We start from the raw sequence: 17,315 nt of genomic DNA, 5'->3' as shown, positions 1-17,315 counted from the left end.
GGTCAAAGCTGGGCCAAGGAGTGCTGCAGAGAGGGTCCCTTCTTCGTCCTTTCCTGGTCAGGGCACCCCTTCTCCCCAGCAGTGGGAGCAGGAAGCGGTCTCCTTGTGGGCAGTCTCGTCCTGAGGCCAGCACGGCTTCTCTTCCTGCCAGGTACAAGCTTGTGGAACTGCTCTGCTACGTCGTGATGGGCTTCTTCCCGGCCCTGGTCATCCTTTCCATGGTGAGTCCCACATGTCCAGCACGGGGTGTCCAGTCAGCCTGGAGGGGGCAGGAGAACATGGGAGTTAATCCTGGGGCCCCACCCTGGGCTCCCCACCACTCCCTGTCCACCCAACCCCGAGTGGGTCTGCCAACTCCTGTGCTTCAGGTCTACTTTGTATTTAAGGATTAAGTGAGAGACCCATGAGCCGGGCATGGTGGTGCACACCTGTAATCCCAGCTGCACTGGAGGCTGAGGCAGGAGGATCTCAATTTCAGGGACGGCCTCAGCAAGGTAGTGAGACCCTGTCTCAAAATTTTTTAAAAAAATGGGCTGGGGGTGTAGCTCAGTGGGAGAGCTCTTGCCTAGCATGTGCAAGGCCCTGGGGTCCATCCCCAGCTCTGCAAATCAAAAGTTTAAAAAAAAAAAAATGGGCTGGGCTTGAACTTGAAATCCTCCTGCCTCAGCCTCCCGAGCTGCTGTGATTACAGGTCTGCACCACTACGTCTGGTGTCTATTTTTATTATACAAGATTGAAATCACTCCATGGACTATTCTACACCTGCATTTCTCCTTGCACCATGTCACGGGCATTTCCCCGTGGCTGTCCATAGCATAAAACCCACCTCATAAGACTCTCGTGAAGGTGACGTTACACAATTCAAATACACACTTAAGGTGGTACCTGGCCCATAGAAAGTACTGGGAAATGCTGGGAATTACTATGACTGTGTAATTAATAGAAGTGGCCGCCCGGCTCTGGGATCTGAATTGGCATTTCAGAACCTCTGGGTAACGCATCTGTCTCAAGTTTGAAGGTTCTTGACTGGTGAGTACCTGGTGGGCAGGTGTGCAGGGTCCCTCGGGGACCTGGGGAGTGATCCCCAAAGGATCACTCTGCAGCTGGATTGTCCACTCAGCAATATCAAGACTCCCATGGGGACTCTGGGCTGGCTCGACACCTACTTGTCTTTTGGTTTGGGTGGTAGGGGCTGCTGGCTGCTCCTCTGACCTGTGCCCCACCCTGTCCTTGCTAACAGCCCAACACTGAGGGTATCTGGGAGCTGATGACCGGAGGGGTCTTCTACTGCTTGGGCATGGTGTTCTTCAAGAGCGACGGCAGGATCCCCTTTGCCCACGCCATCTGGCACCTCTTTGTGGCATTCGGTGCTGGCACCCACTACTACGCCATCTGGAGGTACCTCTACCTGCCCAGCACCCTGCAAACCAAGGTGTCTAAATGAGATGGCCCAGACTCCGTCCGTCCCTTGGGCTTTGGGATCGGAGCATCACTGGACGTGATCTGTGAACTGTCACCGGAATCAGTGCCGAGGCCAGTCTGCCCTTCCCTGGACTGAGTTTTTGCAGGGTGTGAGTTTCTTTCTGGTGACAGCCAGGCCATCCCTGAAGACTGGTAAGAAGGAGAGCTTTTAGTCATTTCCACGAAGGAGAAACTAACCCTGCCGTGCGTTTCTACCGTAGACGAGCGTTTCCTAACAACCAGCATTAACGTCTTCAGAAAGCACAGACTGGGGAACCATGGGCCGAGCCGTGCCTTTGAAGGTCCTGAGGAGTCTAGTGGGTGGCACAGAACCCACTTGCCAGGGCCTCTCTCTGTGCTGCCAAAGTCCCAGCTGGGAAATTGTCCCCTGTTCGGATGAGAGGTGGGGCATCATACCCTTGACCGTGGAAGAGAGCGCCCGTCAATCACAGCATGTGCCTGGGGTCAGAATTCTTTTCCGCTCAGTGCCCTGGGTGCCCACTACCCATCGGTTTGGCACTGCGGATGGAACCTCCCGGCCCGTCCAGTCTGGCGTCCTCTGAAGGGATCACGGGCAGAGCAGATGGAAGTCACCGCGGGGCTAATGGCACTAATGCCTTCGACTCCCTCTTCCTTTCCCCTTCTGGAGAAGCTCTTGGAGTGGGCAGCTTCGGGCACTAGCGGGAGACTGAGGCACCCCAGCTGGGCAGTCCCCGATGCCTGCAAGAACCAGAGTTGGTCCTCAGTACCGAGGAGGAGGGAGCAGGAGAGGCGTGGGCACTGCTTCTTGGCCATTTCTTCTCATCCCGAAGAGTCCAGAGAAATGATGACTCATTCATTCATCAGAGGGGACAAGCAGGTCCCTGGGAACCTGCTCCTCTGCCTGTGGTGGTGCCAACATTGGGAGTCTCTCCAGGTGCCAGGTCATGGCTCCTAGAGGCCACTCAGCTGTGCTCCTCGGCCTCACCTGGATGTGGACCTGTGCAGAGCATCCAGGTCCTCACCCTCTGGAGGGTTCACCCAGCCAACACGGCAGCCCCCAAAGGCCTGACCCCACATCCTGCGGGACGGGGCCAGCCTCTCTCTGGGCTTTTGCTGGGGATAGGACAGAAGTGGCCGCCCGGCTCTGGGATCTGAATCGGCATCTCAGAACCTCTGGGTAATAACACATCTGTCTCAAGTTTGAAGGTTCTTATTCCACGACTTCCAACCCGACTGGGGTGGACAAAGCTGGACCGACCTAGGGTGCCTTATGCTTCCTTCTAGAACATTCCAGGGCATTTCTGAGCCCCCGGGGACCTGGAATCCCGGTGGTCCAAGCCAGTGTTAAATCATCTTGACACATTCCTCAGACAGCTGGCTTCTGAGCGGGGGATGCCTTGGGCTGGTTCTGTTTACCTGTCCATGTGTGCACACCTGCATATCTGCCCTCCGTCCCCTGGCAGGTGTCTTGGGTAAGCCTGTCCCTGTGACTCCCTAGGTGTCTCCAACCAGCTGGGGCCAGGACTGGAGGTCAGAGGGAAGGGAAAGATTTGGAGGCGAGGGCAGCCGGGGAGAGGTTGTCTCCCGCCTGAGGTCAGAGACACAGAAAACCGACTTCTGCCTGGGCCTGAGGCTGGGAAAGGGAGTCCTGGGGGTCCTGAGGTGCTGCGTGGGAAGGAAGTGTGGCACTGTGCCAGGCCAACCAAAAATCCCGACATCAGGATGCTGCTGGGGACGGGCAGGTTCCCAGAAATAGTGACAGGCGCTGGGAATGTTGGCTTGGGCTTCTCTAGTGGCCCCTGAGGCTGGGACCTGCATCTCTCTGTGCTCCTCCTCTTAGGCACTTGATGGTACATTTTCCCAAAACAGCCACCCCTGTGTGCCCCTCTTGAGGTGCCAGTCCCTCTGCAGGGAACTTTGTTCACCTCCTTATCCACCCAACTCCTACACATCCTTCAAAACCCACCCCAAGCATCAGCACTGAGGCGCATGTCCTTGGTCTGACTCCAGGCTCGGCCTCCTGTGCCTCGCTGTCTCGCCTACACCAGTGCTCAGGGACCTGTCTGTCATCTGGGTACTTGTATGCTCCAGGAGGGAAGAGCTGTGTCTCCCTAGGCTTGGGGCCATATCTGGCATCCCCATGTGAGAGCTTCAGTGTCCCCAGCTGTAAGATGAGTACCTTACAGCTGTACGTCAGCACCTTACAGGGCTGCCTGAAGACACAGCAGGATAAGGGAAGTGTGACACGGGTCCCTGCACGCTCCTTCGTTCTGCTGGCTGTCCACTGGAGAGGCAAGTCGTGATAACAAAGATGACACTCTCAGGGGCGTCAGCCAAAGAAATGAATCCCTAATGGTAGAATTTCCAACTGTGGTCAGGCTGGTGAGGACTCTAGAAGGCGGCCTTCTGAGGGGTCTTGGTCACCTTTCCTGTCCTAGCTCCAATTCAGGACATGCTTCCCATAAACCCTTTCGCTTCCCAGCATCATTCAGAAGTTGAGTTTCCCAGGATCCAGACCCTGGATCTCCCCCAACGCATCACAAACAGTTCAGAGAAGTTCCATCTGGCCAGTCCCTCTGGTGGATAAGGCTGTCTCAGAAGCATCCTAGGCTGTGTTCCTGTGGTTACCCCAGAAGAATTTGCATCAATATCACAGAGCTGGCCGGTTGCCAGGGCGCACGCCTGTAATCCCAGTGGCTGGGGAGGCTGAGGTAGGAGGATCGCGAGTCCAGAGCCAGCCTCAGGAAAAGTGAGGTGCTAAGCAACTCAGTGAGACCCTGTCTCTACACAAAATACAAAATAGGGCTCAGCTGTGGCTCAGTGGTCGAGTGTCCTTGAGTTCAGTCCCTGGTACCCACCCCGCTTCCCTCCCCCCCCCCAAAAAAAATCTCAGAGCTGCCTTTCCTCTTGATTGGAAGTTGAAGGTATGGCCGTGTGCAAGGCTGAGCTTCTGTCCATCCCCTGGGGCTCCGCTGGGTAGAAACCCAGGAAAGTTCTAGGCAGTTGGGAGGAGGATGTGGAGCTGAGAACTGCATCGGTCCTTGATTTGAATTTGAAAGTCGCCTTGGTTGTGGGCGGGGCCACGCACAGTAGGGCGGGGCCAGCACTGAGAACTCTTGGGGATCTCAGGGTTGCATCTCCCCTGGGGTCTTTATCACAGACTGGGAAGCTACCTGTGGGCCTCTCCCTAGACTGCATAGCCTGATGTAGACCGTGCTGGCTCTGGGAACAGCATCGGTGAGGGCCAGAAAGAGCCAATGACAATCCCAACAGTCACTTCCAATGCAGACAAGAAGCAGGAAGTTGTGGAGGTGGGGTTCCCTGTATGAGCTCCTACTGGGGGGGTGGTGGCGGTCTCTGTCTTTGCTAGTGGTTTCCTAGATGCACCCTGCATTGATTGGCTCAGTCTCCCTGTGTGGGGAGGATCATTAGAGGATCTTACAAAGCAGAAAGCCAAAGCACAGAGAGGTCTGGTGACTTTCCCAAGGGCACCCAGCTGAGCAAAGCTTTAAAACCAGGACTATCTGATGCCCAAGCATCCTGCCCTTGGCCTACCTCTGCCGCTTCCTAGGAAACTCACTGCCCCTAAGACTTTTCTCCAAGAAAAAGAGCTGAGCTTAAAAAATTTTTAAATAACATGTGCAGAGAGAAAAATAAAATCAAATAGCAGTTTTTAAAAATCTCTGATGTGTTGACATTTCCAATTTCCATGATGTAAAGAATTCCACCATGGTCAATTTCAGGCTACCAGTGTGGCATAAAGCTGGAATTGGTGAGCATGGCAGACCCCTTCCCAGCTTGAGGAGAGGTCTCCTGGGAGGGGAAGGGGGAGAAACCAGGACACCCCCCCATGCACAGATCCCTCTGATCAACTCAACATAGGGAACTAAAACCAGAGAATTCTGGTGGCACAGGAACACCAGACGTGGCTTAGAGGTGCTCTCCAAAACAGTAGCCTCTAGTTGCAGGTGGGTATCTAAACTTATGCCAATTAAAATGAAATCAAAATGAAAATCCATTCCCCTCAGGTGCACTAGCCTCGTGTTAAGGGCTTACTGGGGACACGTGGCGAGTGGCTACCATTTTGGGCCACACCAACCAGAACGATTTCCATCATTGCTGAAAGCGACTGGCCAGGGCAGGTGGCTCAGCGGCTCTCCCGTGTTCTGGCCTTGGGACTTCTTTAAAATTATTGACAACACCAAAGAGCCTTAGTTCAGGTGGTCTGTGTCTATTGTCATTCATCAGACTAGAAATTAAAACAACATTAAAAAAATAACTGTTAACTCATTTAAAGGGAACAAACCCGTTACATGGTAACATGAGCAACCTATTTTCCTATTAGAAATAACTTCCCCCCCCCCCAAACAAAGTCCATGTGGGCAGGAGGGGTGTGCACTTTTGTGAATCTCTTGCATGTCTGATTTTGCAGAAGACACAGGATTCTCCCATCTGCCTTTGTATTTGGTCGGCTGCGATGTCACGATGTCACAGTCCGGTAGCTGCTGGAAATCGGTGGTGTACCTGTGGGAAAGAGTGAGAGGGACAGGACAATGTCCTGGTATTATTATGAAAATAGCGAAGCTTTGTGAACCCCCTGGCAGGGTGTTGGGGATCTCCAGGGTGGCCCGCAACATACACTGGTGTTCTAGAACCACTGGTCTAGAATCTTCCCCTTCACTTTGCACCTGGACAATGTTCATAGACCAGGCTACCCCCGTTTCAGCCATTGTAGCTTAGGTTAGCCAAGAGGTGGCAGGTGACCTCTGACGAGGGACCCTGCAGGTCGTCAGAGCTCATGTCTAGGTCGTGCGAAGGTTCAGACAAGCCGTGACGAGGGCCTTTCCGTAGACATCCCCCTGCCATACTGAGGCACTTTTTTCTAGGTCACCTCATGCTTCCTGTGCCATCCAGCCATGGCTGCCATACTGCCACCTGTCACTGGCCCAACCTTTCCCCACAATGGCCACTGTGCCCAACCTCCAGGGGAGCCTGGGTATCCCAGGACCAGCTGCTTGGATGCTGCCCACGGGCTGGATCGCCCGGGAGACGCAGGACCATCAAGTCTGGCATGAGGGAGCGGGGTGGGGAGAGGTGCATGCCGTTCTTCAGGCGACATGGTTGGAGGTGGGAGAGAAGGTGAGAGTTGTGGAGGACGCTACTCAAGGCAGAGCCGTAAGGGGCCCTGCAGCAAGGGCCTGCCACCCTCTGGAGTGCTGCTGCAGGACTAAGGAGGGGGTGCTGGCGTTCCTGCAAGCTCCGGAGGTGGGTGGTCAACTACTCAGCCACGTTGCAAGCCAGGAGCCTCTGGGAGCCTGAACTTGGCTAAGGCGAGTCTTGGCATCACGGTAGCAGGCAGAGGCTGCACTCAGTCTCATGGTTTTGGAGAACCAAGTGACCCACCAGCACCGCCTGCACCACGCATCTCCCCAGTTCCTGAGGTCATGCATGCACTTAGGAACACGTACAGATTCACATCCATGTTCTTATATATTTTGCCCCCCCCAAAACCTGGCAAGAAGAAATGTCTGTTTCCATTGCGTGCAGAGACGGAGGCTGCCCAGAGAGGTTCAGAGACCTATCCCTGGTCACCCAGCCAGAGCAGGGCAGGACTGGAGCACAGCTCAGGTTCTTGGGTGTCTTGTCCTTCCTCTTTCTGGGTAGGGGCTGTTTTGCTCCCCAAAAGCTAAGGTCCAGGCAGCAGGTGAAGCCCACCCCCACTAACCAGGCCTCGGTAGCTCGCCTCCCACTGCCATGTCACCGGCTCTGCCAGCTTTGCCCCAGCTCCGAGAGATCTGAGGGGGCACACTCACGTTCCTGTGCCTGGTCAGGCCACCTCATAGCTGTGGTAGGGGAGGATGCAGCAGCCCTTATAGGAAGGGTTTACCTGCAGTGGCGTGTCTTGCTCCTTCTGTGACCCGGGTCAGGCTCCAGGTGACACAGGCGGCTGTCCTTCCCACGCACCCCAAGTGATGTCAGTGTTTTCACCTTTTTAATGAAGACCGGTTCTTAGAATTTATGTCTCACACTGTGATTCTGGTTTTCACATCCGTCACTGCAAGGGCCTGGGGGATTAATGTGTCCCGTCCTGTTCTGTCCTCTCCTATTCCATCCCAATCAGAGTCCATTTGGGCTGCTACAAGAAAAATCCCACAGACTGGGGTGGCTCATCATCAAACAACAGACATTTATTTCTCACTGTCTGGAAGCTGGAAGTTCAAGATCAAGGGCTGGCAGATTCCAATGAGGGCGGCTCACCCTCCTGGCTCATGGCTCCTTGCTCTGTCTGTTCTCCTGTGTCTGAAGGCACAAGGGAGCTTTCTGAGGCCTCTTGATGGAGCACGGGGCTCATTCGTAAGGGCTCAGACCCTCTGACCTGTCACCTCCCCAAGGGCCCATCTCTTATCATGAGAACTTAGGGGTTGGCATTTCAACACAGAATTTTGAGGGACACAAACATTCACGTCATACCACCATCGGATCGATCTTTGCCCATCTTTCTGCGCTCTGCCCTCCTCCAGCCAATCTGGTTTGCTCAAGTTGCAATCCAACTAAATTGATCTTGTGATCGACAAGGGGGGTTGAACCCTAAATTCTGGAAATCGCTCTTGGTGGGACACCCCTGGAAAGCCGAGGTCGTCAGTAATGGGTGCTCCGTGCCTATCTGTTGTGATTGGCGGGGGTTGACATGGTGCCACACCTCGGAGGGGTCTGGGTGCCCTGAAGCCATGTGGGGACAGGTAGGGAGAGAGAAATGAGGAGTTTCCAAATGTCTGGTTATGCAGTACCCTGACCTTACTGAGAAGAATATGGGGTCAAATCTTAGGGTCTCTGGTCCTAGTGGTGGCCCCATGCTGGTTGGAGGGTGTTTGGGGATTAGAAGATTTAGAGACCTTGAAAGGGCAGACCACAGGAAAGTGCTCAGCCAGAGATGGAAGGTGCGAGGCAGAGATGGAATGCATTCTAGAAAGTTCTGGACCCCATTTTGAAAGGGCTACCTTGCCTCCAGAGGCGATTTCAATTCCAGGCTCTGGCTTCCCGCTGGATGGACTGCCCACCATCCCTGTTTACATTTGAGGGTCCACAAAGAGCTTCCCACTTGCTTCTTAAGGTAGAAAGCAGGAGCCCTCTGAGTGTTTTTCAAGCCCTCTTTTATAGATCTATAAAACCCACAGTGTTCGAGAGTGACATTTGTGGCATGACTTTTTAAAAATGTCCTGCTGATATTGGAAACCTTCCCGTGTTTCTGAAATCGGTATTTTGTATTAACACAGTTATTTGATAAACATTTGTATGAAGAAGAATAATAACCCTTCTGGTGAATTGCTGCTGTTTCCAGTGGAGTAGAAAGCACTTCAATAAAGAAAAAGTCAAGATGCCTCGGTCTTGCCGAATTCTTTTTTCTTTTTAAAAATAACATTTGCCAGCTCTTTTTTTAAAAAAAAATAAAAGCATTCTCTGCTCATTGTAGAAAAGTTGAGATGTTCAGTAAAAACATGTAAAGTAAATTCCAAGTGCTGTACCATCATCTATTGCTGTATGACAAACGATCCTAAAATACAGTGGCTGAGACAATCGGAATCATCAGTGTCTCTTGTGGTTTCTGTGGGTGGGGACCTCAGCTGGTGGAAATGGAGGCTGAACTCCCCTCGTGCATCTGGTGGCGAAGGCTGGTAGTTGGCGAGGACCCTGGGGTTGGGGGGAGATCAGCAGAAAACCTTGCCTTAACTTGCAGGTTTTATTATGATTCAGATTCAGTGAGATCAGAAGAAAATTGCCACTGGAACACGGTTGTCTACTTCCAGATCCTCAGAGGAGAGGGCACAGGATGCCACACCCTGGGGCCACATAGGGGAGCACCAGGGTTGTTCTGGTGGTAGATAGAGGAAGCCATAGGAAAACAAACTCCAGGGCCTTTATTATGGCTTCTGTGGAAAAGAGGAGAGGGAGAGGCTCTAGGAATTGGCCAGCATGCCCGCCCCCCGAGTCCGTACTGATCCCTAATGCCCCAGATGTCAAAAAGACCTTATTTTATCAGAATAAAGACATGGTGACTCTATACCCAGGTGGGACCTCCACATGTGACCTGGGCTTCCTTACAACATGGTGGTTGGGTCCCAAGGCCAGTGTCTCAAGAGAAAGAGTTATGGGGAGACATATGGCCTTTTTGACCTGGACTTGGAAGCCATTCATCACCATTTCTGCCATCTTCCATGGGTGGAGGCAGCTAAAAAGATCCTTCCAAGTTCAAGGGAAGACAATGTAGACTCCCTCCTCCACCCCCATGGATGTGAGTCTGTTACAGTGCCTGATAAGTGTGGGACCGATGTACGTTGGTATGGCTGTCTTCAGAAATGCAGTCTTCTACAAACTCTATCACCCAGAAGTCCCTACTATTAGAATTGCTTTGTCTGTCTTGCTTGCATATTTTTATTTTATTCTGGTTAATTATTGATTTATTTCTAATTTAATTTAATTTTTAAAATTCATAAATAAAAGCCAGGGGGAGCGGCACATGCCTATCATCCCAGTTACTTGGGGGACTGAGGCAAGAAGATCACTAGTTCAAAGCCAGCCTCAGCAATTTAGGGAGACCCTGTTTCAAAATAAAAAGGGCTGGGGGTGTATCTCAGTAACAGAGCACCTTTGGGTTCAATCCCAAATATCCCCCTAACAAAAAAAAATCAGAATAAAAATTGTACACATTTATTGTGTAAAACATGATGTCTTGGAATAGATACATGTGGGGCTGGAGATGTAGCTCAGTGGCAGAGCACTTGCCTAGCCTGTGTGAGGTGCTGGGTTTGATCCTCAGTACCACATAAAAATAAACAAATAGGGCTGGGATTGTGGCTCAGCGGTGGAGCGCTCGCCTAGCACGGGCGGGACCCGGGTTCGATCCTCAGCACCACATAAAAATAAAGGCATTGTGTTGTGTCCATCTACACCTAATACATAAATAAATAAATAGTAATAAATAAACAAATAAAATAAAGGCATTCTGTCCATCTACAACTACAAAAAAAAATAGATGCATGTTGTGGAATGACACTATTGAGCTAATTAGCATAAGCATTAGTTCACATACTCATTTTGGTGGTAAGATTGTCTTATCTTTAAAAGACCATCTTTACGGCATTTGCTGGTAAATGGATGGAACTAGATAATAACATGCTAAGAGTGATAAGCCAATCCCCCCAACCAAAGGCTGAATGTTCTCTCTGATACTAACCCACAACAAGGGAGGCTGGGGAGGGGAAGAATAGAAGTCCATGGGATTAGACAAAGAGGAATGAATCCCGGGGGTGGGGGGAGTGTGGGAATAGGAAGGAGAGTAGAATGAGTCAGACATAAATTTCCTATTCTTATATATAAATCCATGACCCGGGTAACTCCACATCATGTACCACCACAAGAATGGGATCCTAATTAGAATAAGTTAAATTCTGTGTATGTGTAATATGCCAGAATACACTCTACTGTCATGTATATCTAAAAAAGAACAAATAATAATAAAGGAAAATAAATAAATATTAAAAAACCCATCTTTATTGAGATATATTTCACGTATCATATGATTTACCCACTGAAGTGCATAATTCAAAGATATTTAGTATATACTGAGTTATGCAACCATTACAATTTCAGAACATTTTTATGAATCCCAAAGAAACCCCCTCAGACGCCACCTTCTTATCCCTCATCTCCCCTCCAGCCCTGAGCAACCTCTCATCTACTTTGTCTCTATAGATTTGCCTATTCTGGATATTCATATCACAGGAACCACACAACATTTGTCCTTTCTGTGTCTGGCTTAGTTCACTTAGCCTAACATTTTCAAGGTCCGTCTGCATTGTAGTATGTGTGTTAGTACTTCATTTCTTTTCATGACTGTGTAATATTCCATTGTGTCCATATTTTTGTTTATCATTTGCCCATTGATGGACATCTGGGTTTCCACCTTTATTTCTACCTTTTGGGCTATTATGAATAATGCTGTAGACATTTTGTAGGCAAGTTTTTGTATAGAACTGTGTCTTCATTTCTCTTGGGAACAGACTTCAGAATAGAAATTCTGGGTCATATGGCCACTCTGTGTATCATCATTTGAGGGACCGCCAGGCGGCTGTTTTTGAAGCACAATGCTACATTCCTACCAGCCGAGGATATGATTTCACCATATCCTCTCCAACGTTTAACGTGTCTTTTTGATAGTGATTCACAAGGGAGAAGTAATCTGTGATTCATTTTGTGAACCTGGGCAAATCTTTTGGCCTCTTTTGGCTTTGGGTCCACAAATCAGTGAAGTCAGATTCTGAAACTCACCCATTTCTTTTCTAGGGCACTAGAGAGAAGACCTCCACCTGGGCCTCTTTTACCCTAAATTTGGGGAAAAAATGACCACTAACTATCAGTTCTCAAAATAAAATATTAATACGTAGTATCATCTGTCATCTGTCATCATTTTTTCTCCTGTGTATGTCATAAACCAGTGCTCACAGGTGACGTGTCAAGTAAACAAATAAAAAATCAATAGTGATGGAAATATCAGACCCTCCCAAGCATATCTGGTTTAACAATGTGTTTTCTTTTTTTTTCCTAATTTTTTTTAGTTGTGTATGGACTCCATGCCTTTATTTGTTTTTATGTGGTGCTAGGATGGAACCCAGTGCCTCACACTTACGAGGCGAGTGCTCTACCACTGAGCCCCAACTCCAGCCCCAACAGTGTGTTTTCTTCTATGCTGTGTCTGTATGTTGGACTCACATTTTTGGCTAAAGAGATGGCTCCTGACTTCTGTGCAGATGGAGATGAATCAGTGTTTCAACATACTCCCAGACCCGGGAACACCGGACTTCCAAAGCCTTCTCCACCTGCACAACTTTAATAGAACTGCGTTTATCTATGTATTGAATTATTTTGTATACAGTCTGTGCTGTACACATTTAGAGTATCGCTGGAGATTTTGTAGAGGTGAAATTGAATAAATCCACAAAGGATGCTGAGAGAAATGAATCTATGCTGGTAGAGGAGAAAAAGAAAATATCCAGTTAGGTAGATGAGTCCTGAAGTTCCACCCCACCTGGAGGTTTTTTTGTTTTTTGAGTTGAGTAAATGTAGTTCAAGTTTCTTCAGAATAGACAAAACACTCAAGAATAAGAGAATATAGTATGATTTGGTTTTTTAAAATAATTATAATTATCTTATTTTTTTAATATTTATTTTTTTAGTTGTAGTTGGACACAATACTTTTTTATTTTATTTATTCATATGTGGTGCTGAGGATTGAACCTAGGGCCTCACACATGCTAGGCAAGCACCGAACCGCTGAGCCCCAGCCCCAGCCCCTGTATGATCTGTTTTAATGGCATTGAAATGGTCATTGTAGTTTGTTTCAATCAAACACATCCACATCCATGGCACCGTGCCCCAAATCAACACTTTCTTAAATATCTCACCTGAACTGCAGCTCCATAGATCCAAGTGCCTACTGGGTATCATAAAATCCATGCACGAACTTCAATACGTGTGTATTGTATCAAAAAGATAATATAGATGCTTCTCTCCCATGACTCTGGGCGATGGCCTCTTCGTCTTTGGCAAGCCAGAAACCTGGGTGACATCTGTGATCCTATTAGTGTGTTCTACTGGCTTCCTGGGGCGGCCATAACAAAACCCACAAACTGGGAAGATGGAACAACAGAAATTTATTGCCTCATAGATCAGAAGTCTGACATCACGTTGTTGGCAGGGCTGGTTCCTTCTCGGGGGTGTCAGGGAGAATCTGTCCTGGGGTTTCCCAGCGTTCAGGGGTGCTGCAATCGTTGGTGCTCTCTGGCTTGTAGAAGCAGCATCCTGACCTCTCTTCCCCTTCACTCACTGGTCTTCGCCATGCCATTTGTTTTGGCCAATAGAATACTGGCGGATGTGACATCCATAGATGCTTTAATAAGCTCACACTTCTGCCACCGGTCAGGGGAAGACCATGCCCCTGGAGAGTACTGCTTCCTGAATGAGGAGACATGTAGAGAAGATCTGAGGCCAAACCTGGCCAGTTCAAGTCCAGCTCACTGGAGCAACAGGAAACCTGAAGACCCATGAGCAGCAGTGAATGCCTCCTAGTATAAGCCTCTGAGTGTTTGTTACACAGCATTAGCTGTCACATAATTGTTATCTCACTGCAATAGAATGATTTCTTTACTGTTCACCAGAGTGTAAGTTCCTAGAGGGTGCCTGGCTCATTGCTGTCACTCTGTCACCCCATATGTTACCAGTGCCGAGAGGTGCTAAATTGTTAATTGCCTGTGTCTGCGGTCATCTTCCTCTCTCCTGGCTCTCCCAAGAGCCCATTCTCTTTGTCCCTAGTAAAACCTAGGGAACCACCCTTTGACCTTAACCAGATGCTTCTCTTTTGGGTTCAGTGGGTCCTTTCCTTAGGTCCCAGGACACTTCCACCTTCCGGTGGCCAAAGAGAGCAGCTCAACACTCCATTTCTGTCCAGTAAGATTTCCAAAGATATTCAACCTGATAGTTGAAAAACTTGTTTTGATCGCTTGCCCGGGTGCAGCTGCTGAGAGACAAAGTGAACAAAACTGGACTTGCGCTTGAGAAACTTCCAGTTGAGGAGGGAGTGGGAGGAGATGGAAATCTATCCATTCATTTATTCATTTAACAAATATTTATTACAAGCCTACTATGCGCCAAGGATAACAGTAAAGGAACATAAACTATCGTGTCTGAAATATACAAGTGGATGAAGTTCAGCAGTGACAAAGGTCTATGAATTAAATAAATTGGGGGTGATGGTCAGGTGGTGGTCAGCAGACTAGGGTGGACACACCCTCGTGCACACACAGCAGGAAGAGCATTCAGGCAGAGGAGACGTCAAGAGGAAAGGTCTGGGAGGAGGGATGTGAGCTAGTGTGCTTGGAGACAGCAAGGGGCTGGAGACATGGGGCTGGCAGCTGTGGCTGCCAGCAGGGCCCGTGGGAGCAGGGTTTTGTGAATCCTGTATTTAAAGTGCAAAAGGAAATTGTTAGAGGATTATAGGCGGAGAAGTAGCAACATCTGATTTATGTTTAAGGAACCTAGTTTGACTAATGTGGACTGGCTTCATGAAAAGGAAAAACACAAAAGGTTGTGGGAATACAAAGAAGGACAGGTAGCCATGTTTGGGGGAGAGGGGAAGGCCTTCTGGAGTGATGGGTATTAGTTATCTAATGCTATATAACAAATTGTCCCCCAAAACTCAGTGCTTGAATCAATAATAATAGCCATTTATTACCACACGTGGTTTATGAGAGCCAGAGCTTTGGGAGCAGCTTTGCTTAGAGGTTCTGGCTCCTGGTCCCTCATTAGACTTTATCAAGATGTTGGTCAGGGATGCAGCCATCTGATGACTATGGAGGCTGGAGGGACCACATCCAGCGCACTCGCTGACACGGATGGTGAGTGGGTGGTGACTGTTGGCAGATGCCTCACTTTCTCCTTTCCCTCCTGAGCTGCTTGAGTGTCCTCCCAACATGGCGGCTGGCTTCCTTCAGAATTACCCATCTAAGAGGGAGCAAGGGCAAAGGCAGCTCTTTTATTACGTAGCTCCTGAAGTCACAGTGCCATTTTGCAACATCTTATTGGTTACCCAATTCAATCCTATTCAATGCGAGTCTGTCTAGGGTGTGAAAACCAAGAGCTGTGAATCACTGGGGGCCATCTTGGAGGTTGACTACCACACGAGTAACACTTCCTGTGAGGCTTTAAAGGATGAGTAGAGACAAACCAGGTGATGAAAGTAGGTGTTATGGGAGGAATTGTGTCCCCATAGAATTCACATGTTGAAGTCCTAATGTACGGTACTTCAGTATGTGACTGAATTTGGAGGTAAGGACTTTCAAGAGGTGATTAAATTAAACGAGGGTGGACCCTAATCCAATCTGACTGGTGTCCTTGGGAGGAGAGGAAACCAGGATACACAGAGACATGTGAGAGGCACACACAGAGGAAGGCCAGGTGAGGACACTGTGAGAAGGTGGCCATCTTCAAGCTGACAGGGGCCATAGAAGAAACCAGCCCTGTTGTCACCTTGGTCTTGGACTTAAACACAACTGTTAAAAAGGAAACTCCTGGGGCTGGAGTTGTAGCTCCAAGGTAGAGCGCTTATCTCCTTCATCTGAGGCACTGTGTTCGATTCTCAGTACCACATATAAATAAGCAAATAAAATAAAGATCCATCAACAACTAAAAAAATATTTTTTTTTAAAAAAGGAAACTCCTATTTTTTAAGGACCTGTCTGTGGTATTTTGTTATGGAGGCTCGAGCAGCATAGCTCAGTTGAGGAAGGATCTCCATGCAGAGAACTGGCCGGGGCAGACACAAAGGTGAGGAACAGTACTAGATAGCTGGTGTTACTGGAAGGGACCAGCACATTTTTTTTCTACAAAGGGCCAGATAATAAATGTTTTAGGCTTTTAGTGCTATAAAGTTTCTCTATTGCACAAAAACAGTCATAGACAATATGCAAACAAAAGGGTGCAGCTGGGTTCCAATAAAACTTTATTTATAAAAATAGCAAATCAGATCTGGCCCCCAGACTGTAACTTTCCAATCCCTATGGAAGAGAGTTTGGGGAGAGTAGAAGCCCAGCCCTGGTGATTGTGAGGAATACCTTTGGAGGAAAACCCAGACCTAAACCCAGGCTATCTTTCCAGTTCTGAAATTATCTCTTGGGAGATTGCCCTCCTTTATGTGGAAATTGAATTGACATAATCCAGCTTGCCATTTGGTTACAACCTCCCATCCCATGGTGGGTGAGCAGACTGGTGTGCATTGGTGGGAGGGGGGTCATGCAAAGATTCGTGGGAGTTATTTTATCAGAAAAGCCAAGTCTTGGCTCAGACTCTGGCAGCCTGATTTTCCGAACCTCTTCTCTTATCTGCTTCACAAGGGTTGATGCCACCGTCGAGGGAGATAACCGAGGTAAAGCCCTTAGTAAAAGGCCTGGCATATAGAACATGGTCATTTACAGATGTCTGCCCCCATTCCCATTCCCCCATCTCAAATATGGGGTCATTACTAGGAAATATTATAACTCCATCACTGTCAACAAAAAGGGGGGCCCCAGTGTGGGAATTCTGCATTGTGATCGCACACCACGGGAATCTCTCAGGTCAGCAGCAACAGAAAAGTCTAAAAGAACCTCCCTGTGAGAAGCATTCCTCAAAGTTAACACCAAGGCAGAGGGCTAAGGTCGTGGGCTTTATAAAAGAAAAAACAAAACAAGTGACCAGGGAAGGCAGTTGGGCCAGAGCCCCTGAGCTGACCTGGCCCCGTTTTGCCTCGTTTAAGCCTATATGCCACCATCTGCTTTGTCTCTTAAAGCTCTAGCTGCTGGGTGGGGGGTAAGGAAACCCTTTTCCCTTTCAATGTCTTAGATGTTCATAAATCGAGGAGCACAGTTCTGTACCCATCCACACCTGCCCACACAGAAGGTGAGAGTGGAAACACCACCCAACCAACTTGGGAACACAGAGGCCCCAGGTGGCGCCCGGCTTAGCACAGGCCCCGCCCCCGGCAGAGACCCGCCCTTCCAGAAGCCCCGCCCCGAGCCCTAGCCCATCCCCATCCATTGAGTGGCCGGCAGGAGGCGCCAGCGCACAGCCTCTTTCCTCGACGGGTGGTTCCGCCCCTAGAATCTTCCTCTTCGTCTATTGGGCACCGAGGTTCCAACTCACCGCCCGCCTCTTCTCGCCCCACCCTCCCAAAGGACACGCCTTTCGTAGGCTCCGCCCCGAGGCCCCGCCCCGTCCGTTGCGCGGCCAGCAGGAGGCGCCGCGGCGCGTGCAGGTCCCAGGCACCGGCTCCCGCTAACGGCGGG

General features: G+C 49.4%; 1 protein-coding gene across 1 annotated transcript in view; it reads left to right on the top strand.

The window, feature by feature from the left end:
• Positions 1-9,024, top strand: part of Mmd2 (monocyte to macrophage differentiation associated 2) — a 36,318-nt gene extending 27,294 nt beyond the window's left edge. The window contains exons 6-7 of the mRNA XM_048785292.1: positions 152-221; positions 1,241-9,024. Of these exons, the coding sequence (XP_048641249.1) occupies positions 152-221; positions 1,241-1,444 (274 nt within the window). The 3' untranslated portion in view covers positions 1,445-9,024. The remainder of the gene's footprint in view (positions 1-151; positions 222-1,240) is intronic.
• The last annotated feature ends 8,291 nt before the right edge of the window (positions 9,025-17,315 follow it).

This window comes from Marmota marmota, unplaced genomic scaffold (genome assembly GCF_001458135.2).
Source record: "Marmota marmota marmota unplaced genomic scaffold, marMar, whole genome shotgun sequence".
Classification (NCBI taxonomy): Eukaryota; Metazoa; Chordata; class Mammalia; order Rodentia; family Sciuridae; genus Marmota; species Marmota marmota.
Note: the sequence above shows the minus strand (reverse complement) of the source record. Positions and strands in the feature narration are given on the sequence as shown.